Raw genomic sequence first — 21642 nt, 5'->3', positions numbered from 1 at the left:
ACCAACAGCGGACATCACAGGACCGCGGCCACGAGAATCCACCCATCACCGACGGCGAAAGCAAACAACACACGCCCCGAGTCCCCCAAAGATTCTTCAACTCCCCAGCTGCTTACCGACTCGGAGGCCGATACCACCACCCTGCCCTGCCACGACAGGACGCGATCACATACAGAGTGACGCGCCTCGATCCGTCGATCCATCCAACCAGTCCACAGCGCGACCGACATGCGATAACCGCGAAGCTACCAATTGATCGCCCAAGATGACCACAACGAGACAAAAACCCCAGGCGTTCCAATCGTCGTACGCGCCGCGACTCCGTATTTACAACAATTCCCTCCTCACACCGGCAGTCGCGCCATCGGCACCCACGGGACCTCTGTCGCGAATGACCAAGCGCGGCACCACCATCATCAACTACGCCGAAGATGGATATGATGAGATTGATGACGATGACGATGATACGAGGCGCCGTCCTACGGGACTGCGAAGCTTGAGGAGGGGAGAGGATCTCGCCAACAGGCAAGACGCACCAGAACGAGTCGCCAAGGAGACGCTGGAGCCTGTCGAGGTCCAAGGCGTGTCGCGGGAATGGTTCGCCAAAGGCCGCTTCACGCGAAGTGACCAGCAAAACTCGGCACAAGCTCTCCTACCCTTGACGCTGGTTCCGATACGCATTGACGTCGACATACCCGCCTACGTCCCCGCGGCGCCCTGGGCGGCCATCCCGGGCGTCGACACTACGCTTCCACAGTTCCGACCGCAGGAGCTGACGCCTCCCTTCCGCCTGCGCGACATATTCATGTGGAATCTTCACGAGGCTGTCATGACGACCGATTACTTTGCGCAGATTCTGGTCCAGGACCTCGATCTTCCGAACCGGCAACAGGTGGTGTCGGAAATCAGCAAACAGATTCGCACCCAGCTGGAGGAGTATGCTGGTGTCGCGCTACACCCTCTTTTCCACACCCAGCCCAGTAATAATCTGCCTGCCGGGACCCCGAAACCCCTTCTCCTGAACCGAGACGACTCGGCGACGCCCACACCTTTCGCCCGCGCGACGAGTGGTGCCAACACGCCTCTGCAGAACGGAGGGCTTGCAACACCTGCGTTGTTGAAGAATGTCAAGGCCCTGCCTGACGTGACGGCCGCTGCGACCCCCATCACGGCAGAATCCGAAGACTACAACCCAGACGATACCTACCGATGCATCGTCAACCTCAACATCAACTTGTCGTCGACCCTCTATACAGATAAATTCGAGTGGTCCTTGCTCCATCCGCCCGGAACCGCTGAGGCGTTTGCCAAGCAGACCTGCGCGGATCTGGGACTGGCCGGCGAGTGGGTTGCTGCCATGACGCACGCCATCTACGAGGCCGTGCTGCGACTCAAGAAGGAAGCCTGCGAGGCTGGCGGTTTGGTCGGCGGCTGGGGAGCGCAGAGCGAGATTGCCAACGATGCCGCCCATGGGGCCGAGGCTGGCTGGCGATACGACCCTGAAAGCCTGGCCGACGAGTGGGAGCCCAAGATCGAGATTCTCACCAAGGAGGACATTGAGAAGAGGGAAGGTGACCGCGAGCGGCAAATCCGTCGCCTGCGGCGTGAGACGGCCCGCTTCAGCTCCACGACAGGTCTCGTGGGCGGTATTCCCTTCTCTGGCTTCGGCGGCATCGTCGATGCGGAAGAGGAGCGCATGGGCAGAGGCGAGCGGTCCAAGAAGAAGAAGCGGTTCCGCAGTCTGAGCCCACTCGGTCGTTCGGGCACGCCAGGCGGCCGCGGTACGCCTGACACTGGTGCAGGCTATGGCGGGGGCGGGGGCGGCACGCTGACGGATCAAGAGAGGTTGGCATGGAAGTGCTATCATTGCCACATGCCAGGAACCAGCGTCTGGGCTGTACGAGACGGCCCGACGGCGCCAAGAGTAAGCCTCCCCACACTTCCACACTTTGCTAGACGAGAAGCGCGAGCCAAAGCTAACGTTATTCAGTCTCTATGCCACAACTGTGGTCTTCTATACGAACGGGACCGCGTCCTTCCCCGTCAGACTAGGCATCTGCACTCATCAGCCAACGCGCGCATGGGGTAAGACTGGGCGGACGCAGGCTGCTGGCGGAGAAAGGGGACTTAGAGCTCGAGGTTTTGGTGACGATGGGATGGTTAGTGATAGTCCAGTCTTGGACAGGCGTTGCTGGGTATGAAAGCCGGTTGGCTGTAGGGCTATGTTATTGTGATACCGGGATGCTTCTCTCTCGGCGTCAGGTGGTGGATGAGGTCAACATTGCCTTGGTTGCCGCGAATGGCAATGACGAGCAATGGGCGCTTCTTGAGAATCATGTACAGTATTCTTGTCATTGTATACATCTGTGGCTGTACTACTTCTACGACATTGATGCAAGAGGACGTCGATCCAGCGCGCACGTGCCTATTCGCCCATTGATACACGTCCAAACCTGCAGAGGACATTTCTTAGTCATCCTCCTTCAACGTCACGTCAACTCACGACCGCCATCTCTGACTGAGCTTGCCCACCTTCGCAACTGCTCCTCAACCATCACCCTAACTCAAGGCACATTCAAACTTGCCTGGCAGCATGCTAAGGCCACGGCCATTTCATTTGGCCCTTTTCTCGATGCTCCAGGAGTGCCATGCACGTACCGTTACCCCACTGTCACCCCGCAACCCCCGCGATCCCAGATTGGGACGTGAAATCCTCGGAGCATCACCCATGAACCTCCGTGTCTCGACCCACGCTGACGGCGCGCGCCCCCCGAAATGAAGGCCCAGACTACCTGCGAGATCGCCAAGCCGGCACGGTAGGCCAAGCTTTTCGCCTGTTTGGCGGCCTGGGAACGAATGGCATTCGCCTCGTGCGTGAGGGGAATCAGGGAATCAATGTGCCTCTAGAAGGTCGTTACGCCAATGCTCAGGCACCATCCAGCTCGTATGGCGTTGATTGGGACTAGCGATCCGCCCCTGTATGGCTCAGCTGGGCTTACGTCTCTTCTGCACGATGGATCTCGTGGCTCCCACTGGGCGTCTTCGATAGGGCATTTCCCTTTTGCAGCCCAAAGGGCACGGCCAGGGTAGGGTGTGTGGCATTCGCTAGCTACCTGGATGCAGTAGCTGGTTCTGTTTCCAGATTCGACGTCTCGACAAGGTCACTCCGAAAACCCCACAAAGGTTCTCTTGGAGAAGATCAGACGACCGTTCTGCGCTCATTCCCGACAGCCACGACTCTCGCCTCGTTGACCACGACAAGACCAATGTCCGAAAGAAGGAGGGGTGGAAACAGCCTTTCCCCGAGTTTCCTCACCCCAGCATCACCGTTCCATCAGGAGATGATAGGCTGTTTGCCTTCCGAGGCTGCTGCCGCCGTACCTACCGGCACCCAATCTATCTGGAGAAAATGAGTGCTTGTTATCACACGATGCGACGTGGCGCGTGGCCGATCCGGGATGCTCCTCGTCGGATTAATCTGTGGGGGACGACACCAGGAACCGGATCGCCCATCTTTGTGTACCTGTTCCGGTACTCGGTCTTTCTGCGTGGAGTCTTTTGCGGTACAGGCCTCCCGAAGAACCGACGATCAATCCAGGGGGCAAACATGGCAGCTGGCCTCGAATACAGAGAGCGACTGCTTGTTGATTTCGCTCCCGCTCGCAGCACGCTGCGTGAATCGGTAGGCTGTTCCGTCGTAAGATGACAGGGGCTGGTTGGAAGCATTACCAGTCCAAAGTGTTCTGCAGTAGTTTCTCCGAGGATTGATTGCCAAGGAGAGCGATCGGAGAACGATGCGCCTGGTCGGCCTCGAGCAACAATACCACGGGCACCGCCTCCACGCCAAGAACGGGAGCCAAGACGTCAATTGCCCTTGGCATGCGAGCACATCGTGGATCGTTGCTTGGCCATCTTGGCAAGTCGCCGCATCGTCAACGTCCATGAACACTTTTGACGATGACATGATCACAACTCCAGGCTCTCTTCCTGAGCAGTTGGTGTCTGTCTCAAGTTGAATAGGCGTGACCTTTGTGCGGGGTGCCGCTCGCCTAGGTGCCCGGAATCCGAGCCAGTCAGATCCCGAAAACCTTCTCCTTGTTTGTAACCGGGCACACCAGGGAGACGCCGATGATTGATGAGTAGAGTCCACCAGCAAATTAACCGGATGTTGCGATGGGCTCGGAAGACCAAGGGCAACCAACCGATACGTCGGGAAGTCTCAGAAGACAGCCGTACCCCCAGCTCTAGGTTGTGACGAGCCGTGGAACGGGTTCGTACGAGCCATACGGCCCCTGCGACCATTCCCTACGAACAAAAAAGTCACAACTCGGTAGAAGCCCTCCGCGTTGATTATGGCTGGCTGCCAAGACGATCCTCGGCAGTATCGGCAGCCCCTTTCCCCCAACCTTGTGGACCCCTGCAGTCGATCCAGCCGCATGACCCCAGTGGACATCGTCAACCCCCAAGCCCAGACCTGGGGCAGCCACGCGCAGAGCCTGACCACATCTTCGGCTTCTCTCCCATAGTACGTCGACGCGGCTGCTGGATCATTAGTTGCCGCTTTCGACACGGTCCTTCAAGGTCCTGCCTGGCACGAGGCTCTCGGACAGCTGCAGCGACGCGGCTCGCCACTCCCTTCTGGGCTCATGGAACCTGATCTTCCTGGTCATCGTGAACCGCCGCGACATGTTGCTCCCAGCGGCTCACCTTCGACGGTCCGCGCGCCGACATCGAGTCCGCTGGTGCGGCCCTCGTCGCCACCACACGGTGCTGGCTCCGAATATCAATTCAGACATGGAAACTGATGCGAAAAGGTTCATGGCAATCTCTATAAAACCACGGACGCTCGCTCGATAATTCAATCTCTGTTCTTCATCCCACTCACAACATCTTCGCCTTTCACTCAGGATCTTCCACTTCAACCCGCTCATCAAAATGAAGACCAACTTCGGTGTCCTCCTGGCCTTCCTGGCCGCCGCCCGCGCCCAGCAGGCTTGCACGTCTCAGGCTGAGACGCACCCTTCTCTGACCTGGCAGAAGTGCACTGGCACCGGTGGTTCCAGCTGCACCAACGTCTCGGGCTCCGTCGTCCTCGACTCCAACTGGCGATGGACGCACACCGTCTCCGGATCCACAAACTGCTACGACGGCAACAAGTGGACCGCCTCTTGCGGCACCGATGGCACTACCTGCGCCCAGCAGTGCTGCGTTGACGGCGCCGACTACGCCAACACCTACGGTGTCACCACCAGCGGCAATGCCCTGACCCTCAAGTTCGTCACCAAGCACCAGTACGGCACCAACATCGGCAGCCGTGTCTACCTTATGGAGAACGAAACCAAGTACCAGGGCTTCAACCTCCTCGGCAACGAGTTCACCTTCGACGTTGACGTCTCCAAGACCGGCTGCGGTCTCAACGGCGCTTTGTACTTTGTCTCCATGGACCTGGACGGTGGTCTTTCCAAGTACTCCACCAACAAGGCTGGCGCCAAGTACGGTACCGGATACTGCGACAGCCAGTGCCCCCGCGATGTCAAGTTCATCGGCGGTGTTGTCAGTACAGCCTCAGTCTCCCAGATGAAGCCCGACTAACCATCACTTACAGGCCAACGTTGCCGGCTGGGTCCCTGCTGCGGACGATCCCAACTCTGGTGTCGGTAACCTCGGTGCCTGCTGCGCTGAGATGGATATCTGGGGTACGTTGCCTGCCTATCCACAGCCCAACACGACGACCACATGCTAACAACTTGACAGAGGCCAACAAGATCTCCACCGCCTACACTCCCCACCCTTGCCAGAACAACGCCTACCACACGTGCCAGGGCGACAAGTGCGGCGGCACCTACTCTGCTGACCGCTACGGCGGAGACTGCGATCCCGATGGTTGCGACTTCAACTCGTACCGCCAGGGTGACAAGACGTTCTACGGCGAGGGCACTGGTTTCAAGCTCAACACTGCCCAGAAGCTCACCGTCGTCACTCAGTTCCTCCGCTCCGGCGGCAGCACTGGTGATCTTTCCGAGATCAAGCGCTTCTACGTCCAGAACGGCGTCGTCTTCGCCAACTCGCAGAGCACCGTTGCCGGCAACCCTGGCAACTCTCTGACCCCCGCCTTCTGCAAGGCCCAGAAGACCGCCTTTGGCGACCAGAACATCTTCGACCAGCGCGGTGGCTTCACCCAGACGAGCGACGCTGTCTCCAAGCCCATGGTCCTCGTCATGTCCCTGTGGAACGATCACTACGCCAACATGCTGTGGTTGGACTCTACCTTCCCCACCACCTCCACCGGCCCCGGCGCCGAGCGCGGCAGCTGCCCCACCACCTCCGGCACGCCCGCCGATACCGAGGCCAACCAGGCCAACGCCACGGTGCAGTTCAGCAACATCAAGTTCGGCCCCATCGGCTCGACCTTCAACCAGGGCGGCGTCAGCCCTCCCAGCGGTGGCACCACCGTCGTCGCTCCCCCTCCCGCCACGACCCTCGCCACCACCACCAGGGCCGCCGTCACCACCACCACCACCCGCGCTGCTCCCCCCACCACCACGACCGCCTCCTCCGGCGGCGCTGCCGCTCCCAAGTGGGGCCAGTGCGGCGGACAGGGCTGGACCGGTCCCACCACCTGCGTCGCCGGCTCGACCTGCCAGGCCCAGAACCAGTGGTACTCCCAGTGCCTGTAAGCGCCCGACGGTGCCTGGCGAGCGGTTCACCGCGGTTTCTCCGTGGGCGATGAGAAGCACGAAGTCAAAGACGAACGGCGAGGGTCTCAAAAGAGGAGCCGTCCCGGCTCAGTACATGTATCTCCTTTCTTGCCTTTATTTGTACATGCTTCCGAGTCGTCGGTCTAGCCATGCCGGCGCTCAGTAAATATATGTCTATACATTGCCTCTGTGTCTTTTCTGCCGTGCATCGTGATTTATAGTAGCCACATGATCTGGTCCTTGGCTTCTTGACTGCGGAATCCCGAGCGCCACTGATCCGAGGGAGCTTGATCTGCTGCCCACGAGACGTAACGACTAGCAGCTGCTCCACGGTACTTCATCAAGATGTATAAGCCCCTCGGGATTTTCTGCTGACCATGTTTGCCCCGGAAAGCCAACTCTTCCCCAGTGTGAAACTATTGTTCTTGAATCGTGTGGTGTGGCGATGCCGCATCCCTGCATTCTCACACCTGAGAGGCACAGAGATGCGGGGACACTGGAAGACCTGGGCTCCTAGATTCTCGAACGTCAGCCACGGCAGTCAGACAGTCGGGCACCACTGCATGGAAAAGAAAAGCAACACGAAGCTGATCGTGAAAAGGCGGTCGTTCATCTAGACATCACTACCGAGACGGCGACGCCAGAGAAGAACACGGCGAGGCAGTGTCTCTACAGCCACCCACATCTAGTCGCTTCATCCTCCTCTGCACACACACTAGACTCACGGCGGGCTGCCACGCCGCGACAAGGATGGACAGTAAGATGTACTTGACTACCCGGTACCCCTAACGCCTGTCCTATTTCTCCAACTAATCCCATGGCCTCCTTCCCGTCTCCTGCTGTCCATCGTGTCCCCACTTCAGACTCCTGGTACAGCCAAAAAAAATACCCCGCGAAATGCGTAGACGGCCTTAGGACCACCCGTTCGTGTTGACGCCCTGGTTCCCCATATCCATGCCCATGTTCAGAAACGCATCAATCTCGCCCATCCCGTCCGTCTCCAGCGCCGTCATGAGCTCCAACTGCTGTTCTTGACTCAGGCTACCCTGTCGCTCCGCATTCCAGCCTGCCGGGGGCCCACCGAAAGGACCCAGGTTGAACTGCCCAATGCCGAGTCCGAGCTCAGGAGCATTGGTGTAGTTGTGTGCGTGGGATCCGTCGTTGAAGAAGCTGTTGCTCATGGGGGTGAAGTTATACGGCGTGATGAAGGGCGGCGGCGGCGAGAACCAATCCGTGATGCCACTAGGTGTAGGCAGCGGACGTTGCTGAACGTGCGGCGGAGGAGGCGGCACCACGAATGTGGGCCCGCGCTGAGGAGGATGGGGTTGCTGTCCTGGCTGCGTCATCTTGGGCGGCGGAGGCGGCGGCGACATGTTGGTGCTTATCGCATTCATCGACGGCGTGAATGACATAGCTGGCGAAGATTGCGGCATCGTAGGCGTGGCACTCGAAGGCGGTGAAATTGTCGACGTCGTACTGCCAGGAGTACCAGCATTCATCTGGTTCGCACCGAGCGACTCCGGAGGGGTGGGAAGATGGCCAGAATGCTGCGCCGGTGTCGACATTGAGGATGCATATCCAACGGGCGTGTTGCCAGGCGGCGTCTGGTCATCCAGGGGCAATTCTGGAGGATAAGCTGAAAATCGTCGGCCAAGCTGATCTGTGGAAGGACCCATAAAGATCGAATTGGAACGGAAGGTTGGGTGGATTGGTTGATAGTTTGCTTCGTATCCGAAGTGATTCATTGCTTCGGGGGTGGCATCGAATACGGTTCCGAACTGGGGCGCATTGACCTTGAACGAGGGCGCAGTAGACGCCGAGTTGTCGGAACCCTGGGGAGAGTCCGTATCGAATATGGAGGATGGCGTGTTGAGATGGCTGGAGGAAGCAACTGTGGAGGTGTCGCGAATGTCGTAGACCTGGAGACAGGCTTTGGCGAAGACGGAGTACAAGTTGGAGGCCGATTCCGAACCGGGCCATCGTTGAGCGCACTGTTCTTGATCGACAATGTCAAGCGCAACCTGAACCAGCTCATCAACTTCTTCTCGAGAATGTGCCTGCCGAACTTCGGGGTACGAGACCGCCCAAAGCATTGCGTTCAGAGCCATAAAAAGAGTCAACAAGAAAATCCAGGTGATGTCGACAGCCGCCTTTTCCATTTGCTGTTTAGACAGGTTGATGATGTACGCGGCGCCCTCATAGCAGATCAAGGCGGCTCGGCCAGATGGCTTGGGTATTTGAGGAGATGGCCGGTGAAGGAAAATGCGCATCTGGTGGGCTCGGCCAGTGAACCTATGCATTGTTAGCAATTTCAACCTGAACTGGCCATATCGAACTAACCAAGGTTTACACCAAGCTGGGTTCTCTGGTGATTGGTCCACCCAGTCTTGTATGTCCTTTTCCATCTTGCTGAACCAGGGATGTGTCTCGTTCTTGGGCTCAGGGCGTTTCTTCTCATAGAGAAACCGCTTGATCTCGGCTTGCGCCATCCTCATCTTGAAAAAGTGCAACGCGACAAGCTTCTTCTCACTGGGCGGAGCAGGGAGAATGCCTTCCTCAGTGATGTACTCGTCGTCAACAGTGGCAAAGGGCTCGACGTCCAGATAATCGTCTCCCTTCGATATGCCGTTCGGGCGTCCCATGCTATGAGCGAGGCCGAATTCCATTGATGCGGTGACATATGAGAGCCGGCGTCGCATATCGAGGGTCAGGGGGTCTATGAGGCCTAACGAATAGTCGGCCGATATCGTCTTCTCGTCGGTAAGTCCCTCGGCCTGACATATGCGCGTTGCCATGCCCACAACATGGTAAATGGCCATTCGCGTGGGCGTAAGCATCGAGTATTGCCCGATGAGGGCTAGGCACTGCAGAGTCCTCAAGTCTTTGGATCGGATCACAATCTCAAAATACTCCATGGCGGCCAGGTAGTAGCTGTCGGCAAGTCCAGCGTACTGGATATCGAGCTTCTGAAGGCTAATGGCGAAGACCATTCGGACGATGAAGTTTTTGTAGGAGCACGTTCCACCGGCGAAGACTTCTTCCAGATCTTTGAGAAACTGTTTTTCGTGCAAGGTAGGCCAGAAAACTTGAGCTATGCAACATGTTAGTTTCTTGAAGGCGAGCAGAACGAGGCGGGGATCGACGCACATCTCTGGCAAAATATGTCGACAAGCCGATCGGCGACCTGGCGCGCGGGCAGTGAAGTGGCGGGGTGTGCGCTTGTGGTGGGATAGCTCTTCTTTCGCTTGGTGGGTTTCGCCATGACGATCGATTGCATGCGTGTCTGTCGTCTCGCTCTCACTTCAGGAATGAGCTCAGATATGCGCTTGGAATCGGTGAAGAGTTTCGCTTGTTCCATGAGCAGGCGGGTCATTGCGATGCCGCTGCTGGGACCTAGGTATCGCGGCGTTTCTTCAGACTCTGAAAGTCGTACGAGTCCGCCAGGACGCACAAAGTCTTCGTTGCTGCGGGGGTGGTCGTTGTCCTCGTCGGTGTACATGCTCAATTCGTTCTCTAATTGTCGGACCTTTTCCTGAAGCTTGACTACATAGTTGCGACCAATCTTTCTGCCTTTTGTCGCATCATAGTATTCGCACACGGAGCCGGATCGCTCGCAGGGCAAGCAGCGCGGTAGTGTTGGATCGCATCGGGTTTTCCTCTAGAGAAGCGAACTGGTCAGTATCGCCTGTGAGACTTCATTGACTGCGCTTGCTTCTGAGAGGCAAATCGGAAGCGCCCTCGGCCCAAGGCAGATGAGGGGCAGTGGGCGGGCTCACCTGGCGACAGCGGCAACAAGCTGTCAAGGTATGGGCGATGCGTCCTGGGTGGTTCGCACCATCATCGTCGTCCTGCGGCGAGGGGTTTCGAGCGACGCGAGGGACGTTGTAAGGGACGGGCCGTGGCCTCGGAGGCACGAAGGAGTTGAAGCCTTGCCGGAAGACGTCGGCGGCGTCCATGAAGGCGAAGAGAAGGGTCAGCCGACCGCGATGTGTGTGTGTGTGTGTATGTGGCTGTCTCTATGTCTGATTGTTGTATAGGCCGACGGGCGGCTGTCGTCGTGGTCGTCGAGTTTGTCGTCGGGTCGGGTTCAAGTGCAGTCGTTTTCGAGGGGTCGTCGTGGGTTTGAGGTTGCTGCGAGGATCCAGTCCTAGCTCAATCCGAGTTTGGGCGACTTGGCAGGCGGGATCGACGTAGGATGGAGCCCCCCTCCCCGGATTGCGACAGTTCTCGACGAGCCTGGGCTCGGACTGGGACTGTTGGATTTGTCCTGCAAGTCAGGAAGTAAAGGCCGAAACGACAAGTGGATCTGACGGAGTTTGGGGAGCAAGTAGCGTCGAGTCTGGCTACAGACAGCACAATGTCGTCCGAGGAAGTCGGCCTGTCAAGTCGGGGGGGCAATGCGGTGGGCGGGTCGTGGTGTTGCTTGTGCCTCTCTTTCAGACGGCGAAGCGAGAGCCTTGGGCACGTCCAAGCCACGGCGCCATTGCGTGTTTAGTGGTACTTCTGATAGTCAAGGAGAGCAGTGAGGAGCAGCGGCAGCTGTGACCGAGATCAAGTGGGGGGGAGGGGCAGGAGACGTGGGGGGGGGCGGGGGGGAGAGAAGGTGGAAGAACGGGTGCTGTGACTTGCTGGTAGGTACCAAAAGGACTTGCTGGTACCAGAAGGATTCGTGCGTCTCGAATTGTGAGCGCACTGTGTTCAGAGGGAGTTCTGGAGGGCGGCTACCCGCTTGTACGCGGCCAACCCCGCTGCTTGACAGTTCGCTTGTACAGTGTCCATCTCTATCTGCAACTGATCATGGCAGGCACAGGTTATAGTGGGGCGGATCCCGAGAATAAGACCGGATCACAAGCGAAACACATGTCGTGATTGGTCTTTCAAAGTGATGACAAGATGACAGCAGTGCGAATGCGAGGAGGCGGAGGAGGGAAGGAGAGGCCAGGTGCCTTGCAGAAGAGCCCAGTCTAGCCCAGACCATGGGCAGAAGAACAAGCAGGAGCCGCACAGCCTTGAAATTAGCAATGGAACACGAGATGTGAGGCGACTTCTCTCATGCGCCGGACATCTTCGGTCCAGTGTCATTCATGGTGGCTCGCAGTCTGGCTGTCCTGTCACCAGCCCTGCCTTTCCAGGGTCCTTGACATGGACATCGTCACGCGACCAGCAACCCAGACCCCAGGGTCCCTCAACGATCCCCATATCCTCGTCGCTGCAAGATTCAGACAAGGCGCATTCGAGATACCCCGTGTAAGATATGACCCATAGGCTCCACCTAGGTCTGGGTGTCTTACCAGGGCCATCTTGCCAGGAGATTAGGCATTCTCTCTCTGCTCTGAATTCCTAAAGGTGAATCGACCACCATCTCGGCCATCAGACGTCGACGACCACCTGTATCTTGCCGCACATCACAAGTCTCCTCATGTCGTCAAGCCATATGCCGAACCATAGCACGCCTCATGCCCCTCTTCAAAACAAAGAAAAGCCACGGGACTTCGGTTGCAACCCAGGCCCCACCACGAATGGGCTACCGGATGAGGCGTGTCTGTCCACTTCAGCACCCGGACTAGGCGCGCGCACCAATCGTGCTTCCTGGAATCCTCCCGTCGGCCGCCAGTCTCCTCTTGGTGCCGCCTGTGTTCGACCGAATAGGCATCTGAGCCGTCACCTGGACCTCCACCGCCCGAGCCTTATCAGGCTAACATCGGAGGGTCGAGTCAAGGTGCATCTGAATCGATCAATTCGAGTCGACCCTGAACCGAACCGACCCTGCGCTAGCCTGTCGCTGGGAGGAGGGACATGCCGTGGCGGCCATATTGGATAACCCCGATGCTGGGCCCCTGTGATCGACGACCCTGTCCGCCGTCGACAGGCTGAGTGAACCGCCAGCCATGGATCAAGTAGGTCAGTGTCCTTGCCGCTTTTGTGCCGTTCAAGCCCAACACACACTCCCTGAGACAGCAAACATCGCCTTGAGGTCGTTCTTTGGCGCATTGTCGCGCTCAACTCTGCTGGTAAGGCACACAATCGCGTCCGCGAACAACCCTGCCATCAAGCACTACTTTGACGGGGCTTCTTCAGCCCAGGTATGCATCATGTGAAACGCGTGTCAACTCAGGGTAGTAGCATAAACCATGCCCTGTCTCAACGACACCCGCCAAGGATGCAACCCTTTTACACGGTCTGTGCCGGACGACAACTTGTTGATACAACAGTATCGAATGCTGTTGATTCTGCACTCAGCGCAATCGATGTGCGAAGCCTCGTCGTCGCGAGTCCTGGTATGCATTCAAGTCTTCGCAAATGATGACACTTCGGATCAATCACGTTCGCTCTCATGATAACGCAACGAATCATACGACGAGTCACTGGTCTCTCAATGTGTCTTTCACAGTTGACATTACTCATATGGTTGGAGTCGGAAGGCCCCCATCCCCGGCAGAGAAGCAAGAATACGACCACACAGACAGTGTCTCGAGCAAAACATGACTCGCAAGAGTGGAAGATCGCTCCAAGAGCGACAATTATTCACAAGATGGTTCAAGGGGGCGACTCTCGGACGACAGGGGAACAAACAGCATGCCTCGAGGCAGGTGTTGGGTTGCAAAATTGGATCCAACAACGCGATGCATCCGCAACTGTTAAAGTGCACGAACACGACGAGCACCAACAGGCGTGGGCGTGGCTAGGGTCCTGTGGCTTTGCCGTAGGATCCACTCCTCCCGCACTGCCCGGTGAGCCTAAGAGCAGCGAGGGCCTCTTCGGATGAGTGGGATCGCACTCGTCAAAAACCCATCTGCGGGGCTCAGCATCCTTCAATCCCGCGCCTGTACCGTCCTGCCCTCCCAGGCACGCTCCCCCTCGTGATCACTCACAGACCAGCCTGCCTGCCATTGCTTCAGTGGCCATTTTAACGCGAACCATACAGCCAGGCGACAGTAGCCGCGTTCACTGGAGGACTGATACCTAAGCTAGCTAAGGCAGCCAACGATACCGGAGCAGCGGCCCGCTAACCTGACCTGGCCATTCAAGCTGTTGACATAATCCTGGCACATTGGCAGAGCCGCACACGCTCTCACTCCCAATTCTCCCTCTCATCGACTGTTCACCAGAAAGAGGACCGGCCAGCCTCAGAGCCTCGCGCCTGGTACATATTTCCAAGCTCTATCAATCTTGGATTCCGGTCTTCGCCATCGTTCCGCCAGCTCTGCCTTCAGTCATCCATATCACACAGCTTTGGCTAGTGACGTTACGACGACACGAGATACTTACCCCGCCACTCGCGCTCGCCAATCGTGCAACCTCCATCTCTGTCCCAACCGACCGAGCCCCAGCGCTTCTCGAGCTCAGAGGTCCGCGCGCGACGCAATTCACTTTATCATCCACGACCTAGCGTGCTTCGGCCATCAGCGCCCAGCTTCCTGGACATTCACTGCGGATTTCGTGTGCACCCGCCGAGATGCCGGGCTCTAGCTTCTCCGATAACCCTCTCCTTCGGGTATCGCGGCCCGTATCAGCATGTTCACGTTGTAAGTCTGCGACGTCCTCTTCTCCCAGATGCTACTGTCAAAGCCGCCTATACTAACCCACGTCATTCATACAGGTCGAGCTGCGAAGGTGAAGGTATGTGATGACGACTTGTTTGCATCTGGGGTCTTCAACCGAGCTAATTTGCTTCCTTGCCATAGTGCGATGGCAAACTACCTGCATGCACCGCTTGCGAAAAGGCTGGCCGTGAAAGCGAATGCTCTAGTGCAAATGATCAATTCGCTCGAGGAAAGGAAAGGAGGTTCGTCGCCCCCACGTTGACCTCGACATGCCTTGTGATGTGAGGCTGACAAAGGAATAGCTACGTTGCTGCTCTGGAACTCAGGGTCGAGAAGCTTGAACGTCGGTTGGCTTTTGCCAGGCTGAGAAAGGCTTCTGTCAATTTGCATGAGCCTGATGACTTGACCACCCAATACGACCGCAAAGACTCCTTGGCAAAGATCCGTGCCGCAATTCACCGCAAGGCTGCTCGGCGACGTGAGGACTCGGATATCAACTCGCTCGTCTCGGACTTTGGCTTCATGTAGGTGCCTCAACTTGCGTCTTGCCTGAGCCTCACTTACACCTTCCAGGTCGGTAGACGCCACGTCGCGCGACTTCGAAGTCGACGTCAGTAATCTGACTTTTGGCCGTTTCGTCCTCGCCGCCTCCACCAATGAACTAACCCCAGAGCCTGCGGAGAAGAGCCTGCCGCCGCGGCAAGAGGCACTCACCATGGTCCAGTACTACATGGCCAACATCTTCTCTGTTGTACCGGCCTTCTCTGAGACCAAGCTTTTGACTGTACTTGACGATCTTTATCAACAGGACGATCGTGTCATACAAGACTCGGATTACTGGCTGATTTACCTGGTGCTTGCCATTGGGTATGCAGCTCAAAGCAGAGAACGGGAGGACTCATACTACCTCAGCGCGGTCGACTTTGTTGGGCGCGCTCTTCCATGTGCCGACGGCGCTCTGGGACCTGGAAGCATCACGCAAGTGCAGTCTCTCATACTGCTGACGCAATACTCCATGCTCGATCCTGTTCACTTCGACAGTTGGTATCTGATTGGCTTCGCATGCCGCGCTGTCATTGACATGGGGCTGCACCAAGATCCCGTCCAGAGCCAGATCACTGATGCTGCTGCGCTTGACACGCGGAGAAGAATATTCTACTGCGTGTACTCGCTAGACAGGTAAGTTCCCTTTACACAAGGATCGCTTGATTGTCATCGGTCTGACCAAAGCACAGGGCCATCAGCATGACGCACGCGCGGGCATTCAGTTTCACCGACGAATCCATCAACGTCGCATACCCCAACAGCTCTGGACAACGCAACGCAGGCCGGGACTCCGTTGCGCAGGGCCTCGTCGCGGGACCTCAGGATGCGGACCCGGCTTTGTTCCTTTTCGAGTTCCGCCGCAAACAGTCACACTGGTACCAGATCCTGTTTCAATCGGAACCCAAACCCCTTCACGATGCTGCTTCATTCATCTGGCAAATGTGTCTCGACATGCGAGAGTGGAATGAGTCGCTGCCAACGACCCTATCGGCACCCATTCGGGATCTCTTTGACCTTGATCTTCGCTACAGCTACGTCTACTGCCTTGCTCCTTCGGCCCGCGCACCAAACATCACCCCATACACCCGAGCTCTCATCTTTGAGCACGCCATCGCTTACGTCAACGCCATCCACGGCGTCGTTCATCACCCAACACCAAGTCACACTGCCTACTACACCTATCACGACGTGTTGAAACTATACTTCATGGCCACCCAGCTCGTTACTGTTCTCAACGATGGCGCCGATGCCCTGCTTTCTGGTGTATTACCACAGGCACCTCTGACACGCCCTGGCGCTGCACCGCCGCCGCCTCTGCCACGCCCGCAAAACCCAAATGTGGACAAGGTGTCTCAGAGTCTTCGGTGTCTGCAACAGGTCGTTGAAACCTTGAAGAAATACGGCGAGAGATGGGAGAATGCGCTACCACTGAAAGATAACTTTGAGATCATGTCACGGGATCTTTGGTCGTGGTTGAAGGCTCGCAAGCAAATGATAGAGCAGCGACCGCATCACAGCCCTCAGCAGCAACAGCACCAGCAACATCAGAGTCCCCAGCAACAGCACCAGCAACACTTCCAGGCGCAGCAGCAACATCAAAGTCCTCAGCCACAGCAACAGTTCCAAGCACAGCAGCAGCATCAAAGTCCTCAGCCACAACAACAGTTCCAAGCGCAGCAGCAGCATCAAAGTCCTCATCAACAGCAACAGCAGCATTTCCAGGCACAACAGCACCATCAAAGTCCTCAGCAACAGCAACAGCAACATTTCCAGGCGCAGCAGGCCACTCAGGCCATGGCTCACGGAAACGGAATGCAGCAGATGCCCGGAGTCTTACCCCCTGGGGCCCCTGGTGGACAGCAATATCGATGGGCCTGACGGATGTCACGTAGAAGGTTTGCTTCAGACGGCAGAACGGGCAGAACTTGGAGGCGGATTCGATTACTCTGAAACATATGTCAGCGGGTTTGGGATGGAGTTTGCGTCTGGGCGTTGAGGGCGGGCCCGGACATGGCGACGAGATCTATAGGTTACTGGAACGACCTGCGATTTGTCCATTTCAGTGTGTCAATGAGGATTCCAGTGTTTTCGCAAGATCCAATCCTTGACTGTATTCCTGTTTACAGGTGGAGGGGTCAGTAAATGGGGCCCTAGTGGATCAGCGTGACCTGGGATGACATTTCAAGACACGAGCCGACACAAGCATTGTCCCTTGGCCGGGGCATCTAACACACGGTGGCTTTCAAGACCTCCACGGTCTGTGCTGTGTATGGGTCCCTGATCCTTTCCACTGGATGCCTACAAGCGAGCCCCGGAGGGGTTTCCATGTACTGGGCACGGTCGCCGCCTTCCTCCTGACTCGGAGACCGATCATTGCCAGAGAAGTCGTGGAGTCTCGTGCCCGGGACCAAAGCCCACTCATCGTTCCCCAATCGTGGACGCTGCAGCATCCTCAGGTAACGGAGGCGGCTTCCTCCGTGGAGAAGGTTGCTTCTGCCGTCTTTGGTGCCGTTTCCGAAGGTCGAAGCACAATCATAGGCCAAACAGCGGCTTTTGGATATTCTGGATGGTGTCGGTTTAGATCGTCAACATACTGTGGTCGTGGCTCAAATGTGGCACAGCCTTTTCTTTGGATCGTATCGATGATCTTCACGGAGTACTTGGTAAGCTGCTCGATGGCCGGGATGGTAGACCCGTGCGAAGCGGATATTGCAGGGCCGAGGTAGTCTGGTATGTGGCAAGTAGAAAGTCAGCTTTCTGGTTGTTTAGGATTATCCATCTTGAGGGGAGAAGGGTTCCATGCGAACGTAGTTGGGAAATTTGGGGACGTGAAAGTTCAGGCTGTATTTGGACACTAATACTGGTTCAACTTAGCCCTCTTCCGCCTGACAATGAGAAGACGCAGTGTGTACGAGTGGTCGAAGCTGGTTGCGCAGATGATGGCATCCGATTCGAATTCAGTGCCGTCATGGAAATTCACGGAGTCCTTGGCTAAACGCCGAGGAGTCTCCCGTGAGACATTCACGTGGTCCTGGGACAGGGCCTGTAGATACCTGGTACCTGGCGTTGACCTACACGCATGCCACCTATCAACGTAGTTTATGGTTCAAGTCCATTGGCGACATTTACATTCAGTATCCGAAGTGAAATAAAGGAATCAGCCTCTCCGCTGAGTCGGGCTTCTCTGCGAGGGTAGTGCTCATCATTCTCCGTATAACAGCTTGCTCTAGAGAGCCCTTCATAAGAAGTTCTGCCTGTTACTGCTCGACACCTTCCACGTCTCAACGAAGACTCGATTTTGAAGCTTGAGCCATAACTCATAATCTTAGATAGGAGTTAATAGAAGTATACGCTTTTTTGTTCTCCGTTCATGCTCCATAGGATGGGCTGTCTCCCAGGATGGGCTGTCTTCCTCGCCATTCTGCTAAATCCTGCTAGCCGGGGAGAAGAAGAACAAAGTAGTAAGCTTGGCGGCGCCTAACCCGGGGACACTATTGTCGCATCCACCAGGGGAGACAAGGAGACTGGTGATGCTTTCCTGGTTTACCTTTCGTAGCCGTGCCAGAGTGCACACTGGAGCCCATGCTCTAGACCTCCGCCCCAGTCCACATCATAGCCCACGCCGTAAACACTTTATCAAGACCAAACTGCGCAAACGGCACCTTGGCGACATCGACTTCCCTAAACCCAAGGCCTGCGTACAATTTCCTCCCAGCAGAAGACGACTCCAGGAAAGCAGGCACACCAAGGCCCGCAGCCCTTTCCAAGCCCCATTCCATGAGCTGCTTCCCGACGCCCCGGCCCTGGTGGTCCGGATGCACGACCAGCACAGAGAGGTCTGCAACACGTCAGCGACTTGGCACAAGACCTCGTTTCGCAGTGCCAAGCGGCACCTCAGTTGCCAAGAAAACTCACAAACACAGGGCTTGCCGCTAAAGTTCGCCTTCCGCAGGCCATCAATCGCACCGAGCATCTCCGTCGCAGCCGCAACGTGCACGCCGGGACCGAAAGTACGCGGCTCCGGCTCCGGCATGCTCTTGCCATGGACGAACCACCGCGCATAGCCAACGAGCGTCTCGGAGCCCTCATCGTTGACGTCCCACGCCGCGAAGATGCGGCACCCGTCGTTCTGTATGGCGGCGGACAGCGCCTGGGCCTTCGTCTCGGCGCGGTCCTCCGGGAACGGGCCGGGAAAGACGAGGGAGTGGAAGTCGCTTGCGAAGGCGGCGAACTCGACGGTGCTGCAGCGCTCCAGTGTGGAGAGGTCGAGGGCGGCGACTGGGCGGACGGAGATGGCCATGCTGGGCGACGTGATGGTGGACTTGCCAATGGCAGATGCAAGAGGAAACGTCGGTTATCTGCTCTGGAGGGTATGGAGCGATGGGTGGGTATATTTCTGCCTGAGACGTTCTGAAAGACCTTCCGTGTGCCGAGTAGCCGGACGTCGAGACGGGCACTGGGAGAGGAGCTTAGCGGGGCTCGAGACGATCTAGAGCTCGATCATGTTGGCAGCGGTTTGGGACTGTGTCGAGTCGAAGGACACAGCCAGCAAACAAAAAGGCTTCTCGGCCATTCTGAAGGACGATACCGTCAGTAACAGATAACTTTTGGTCCAATAATGGATTCCCCTTCAAGCAAACCGAGTGTTTCGTGAGAAGAAGATATGAGTCATCATAAAATGGTGATGTGAGAATCCCGCTGCAACGGATGACGCATCGCGCTTTTTGAATCATCGGAGGCGGCCTTCCACTCCAAAGTCCGGCAATCAAAGAGAACCACAAACATAGACTCGCAAACCACAATTCAAGAATACAATGACACAAGTTCAATTGAAAGTTATGCGACAAATCTAATGATTAGGCTCGCGACGCTGTCTGAAGAAACACACTCTGCCGCATCCTCCCATCAAACGATCTGCTTGCGGGCCTCGGTCTGCTGCACCTCCGAGCCGTCCTTGAGCTCGGTGACGGGGGCAGTGCTGTCGGCTCCGGCATAGTGGGGCTCGCCGTGGAGCATGTCGGCTCCCTTCTCGGTGTGGTTGGCGCCGCCGAAGATGGTGTCGATCTCCTCGAGGGGGATCTGCTTCGTCTCGGGGATGCAGAAGTAGACGAAAACTCCCAGGACAAGGTTGATGGCCATAAAGAAGAAGAGGCACTTGAGGCCCTCGTTCTTGAGGAAGGTGGGGAAGAACTGCTGGAAGATGGTGTTGGCGACGTTCTGCATCTGCGAGCACATGCCGACGGCCTGGGCGCGGACGTTCATGCTGAAGACTTCGCTGGTATAGATCCAAGTCGTGGCTCTGTTTCCGATTGGTTAGCATATTGCTGCAAGAGAATGGATTGCCCAGGAAGCTGAGAAACTGGACTTACCCCCAAGTAGGCTTGTAGAAGAAGGCGAAGAGGAACAGCATGAAGACGATGGAGATACCGACGGGCTCAGACTTGACGGGCTTTCCGGTGGGCGACAAGTGGTTCGGGGTCTTGAGGCCAATGATGGGGACGATGAGCATGCACATGGCCATACCAGCGGAACCAACCATGAATAGCCAGCGGCGGCCGAAACGGTCAGAAGTCCACATGGCGTTCAAGGTGAAGAAGATGGCAAAGGTGGCGTTGAGGGCGTTGATCAGGTTGATGGTTGTGTTGTCGCTCCAGACCTGCTTGTAGATCGAGGTGGAGTAGGTGTTCAGAGTACCCTGGCCGGTGAGCTGCTGGCCAACGTTCAGGCACGAGCAGAGCAGGAGACGCTTGCGGATGGAGGGGTCCTTGAACAGAGCAGTGTAGCTGATGCCGCCAATGGCCTCCTTCTCGTACTCGATGGCGCTGCGGATAGTGTGGAGCTCCTCCTCAACCTCAGCCTCGGTGGCACGGATCTTGGCGAGAGAAGCACGGGCGGCCTCGACATTGCCGTTCTTCTGGATGTGCCAGCGGGGGCTCTCGGGGATGAACATGATAGCGATGCAGATCAGAGTGGGGATCATGGCCTGGAAGATGACAACCATCTTCCAATCCCACTCTCCGAGGCTCTCGCGGTGCTTGGAACAGGCGAAGTTGATCCAGTAAGCGATGAAGCTACCGACAGAGTAGTTCATCTGCCAGATGGTCATGACCATACCACGAATGTTCGCGGGGACGACCTCGCCGATGTAGACAGGGGCAGCAGTGAGAGCGAGACCTTGACCAATACCGATGATGACACGGCCGACAATGAAGACAGAGATCTTGCCCTCTACACGCGACATGTCAGCCATCAGTTGACAAGAGTGAGGAGACAAAGAATGCGCAAGCGAAGAAACTTACTGGGCGTGAATGTCTGCATCATGGTGGCAATGATGGTAAGGGCGCAGCCGATGAACATGCCCCAACGACGGCCGAGGTAATCGGCGGTGGGACCACCGAGGAAGAAACCAGCGACAATGGCACCGATGGTATAGGATGTGTTGACTGGAATCGGAATTAGTTGCGGCTCTTCCATAGCACACCAAAACAGAGAACGTACTCAAGCCGATCATTTGCGTATTCTCCCTGTCCAAGCCCACCCACTCGAACCAGTTGTCGGATCCCTGAAGGGAGTTGTAGACGGAGGCATCGTAACCGTAGAGTACCATGCACAGGGCCGCAACTACGGCAACGTACAGGTTGTACCACCTCGTAGCGTGAACCATCTTGCCGGCTTGATTCCTCTTTGTCGAATATGTGAGGTGAACTGGAGGAAGACTGTCGACACAGTGAGAAGGGATGAAGATCTGGAGGGCACGAGATGGTGCAGATGGATGGAAGGGAGGATGGGGTTTTAAAAGATTGTCGATCGAGACACTGCAGTCCCATCCAGGAAGTCTCGATGCGCTACCAGGG

The 21642-nt window shown here is 56.8% G+C and overlaps 6 protein-coding genes across 6 annotated transcripts; 3 read left to right on the top strand and 3 right to left on the bottom strand.

Moving 5' to 3' along the window:
* Positions 1–265: 265 nt before the first annotated feature.
* Positions 266–2089, top strand: SFH1 (Chromatin structure remodeling complex protein sfh1; the record flags this gene model as incomplete). The annotated part of the gene is made up of 2 exons (XM_028638296.1): positions 266–1924; positions 1991–2089. 2 exons carry the CDS (start codon positions 266–268, stop codon positions 2087–2089), a joined length of 1758 nt encoding a protein of 585 aa, XP_028496916.1.
* Positions 2090–4935: 2846 nt separating this feature from the next.
* D7B24_004120 (uncharacterized protein) lies at positions 4936–6677 on the top strand (the record flags this gene model as incomplete). The annotated part of the gene is made up of 3 exons (XM_028638295.1): positions 4936–5553; positions 5606–5696; positions 5755–6677. The coding sequence occupies 3 exons, from the start codon at positions 4936–4938 to the stop codon at positions 6675–6677; spliced, it is 1632 nt and encodes a 543-aa protein (XP_028496915.1).
* A 932-nt stretch (positions 6678–7609) lies between these two features.
* Positions 7610–10654, bottom strand: D7B24_004119 (uncharacterized protein; the record flags this gene model as incomplete). The annotated part of the gene is made up of 4 exons (XM_028638294.1): positions 7610–8990; positions 9039–9789; positions 9846–10356; positions 10475–10654. The coding sequence occupies 4 exons, from the start codon at positions 10652–10654 to the stop codon at positions 7610–7612; spliced, it is 2823 nt and encodes a 940-aa protein (XP_028496914.1).
* A 3500-nt stretch (positions 10655–14154) lies between these two features.
* Positions 14155–16666, top strand: D7B24_004118 (uncharacterized protein; the record flags this gene model as incomplete). The annotated part of the gene is made up of 6 exons (XM_028638293.1): positions 14155–14224; positions 14299–14318; positions 14384–14484; positions 14545–14766; positions 14816–15421; positions 15478–16666. The coding sequence occupies 6 exons, from the start codon at positions 14155–14157 to the stop codon at positions 16664–16666; spliced, it is 2208 nt and encodes a 735-aa protein (XP_028496913.1).
* Positions 16667–18375: 1709 nt separating this feature from the next.
* On the bottom strand, positions 18376–19088 carry D7B24_004117 (uncharacterized protein; the record flags this gene model as incomplete). The annotated part of the gene is made up of 2 exons (XM_028638292.1): positions 18376–18626; positions 18704–19088. 2 exons carry the CDS (start codon positions 19086–19088, stop codon positions 18376–18378), a joined length of 636 nt encoding a protein of 211 aa, XP_028496912.1.
* A 605-nt stretch (positions 19089–19693) lies between these two features.
* Positions 19694–21452, bottom strand: D7B24_004116 (uncharacterized protein; the record flags this gene model as incomplete). The annotated part of the gene is made up of 4 exons (XM_028638291.1): positions 19694–20087; positions 20158–21016; positions 21088–21231; positions 21287–21452. The coding sequence occupies 4 exons, from the start codon at positions 21450–21452 to the stop codon at positions 19694–19696; spliced, it is 1563 nt and encodes a 520-aa protein (XP_028496911.1).
* Between the last annotated feature and the right edge of the window lie 190 nt (positions 21453–21642).

Source organism: Verticillium nonalfalfae, assembly GCF_003724135.2.
Source record: "Verticillium nonalfalfae strain VnAa140/NRRL 66861 chromosome Unknown scaffold_23, whole genome shotgun sequence".
In the NCBI taxonomy this organism is placed as follows: Eukaryota; Fungi; Ascomycota; class Sordariomycetes; order Glomerellales; family Plectosphaerellaceae; genus Verticillium; species Verticillium nonalfalfae.
The sequence above is the reverse complement of the archived record's forward strand: the minus strand, read 5'-3'. Positions and strand labels throughout refer to the sequence as shown.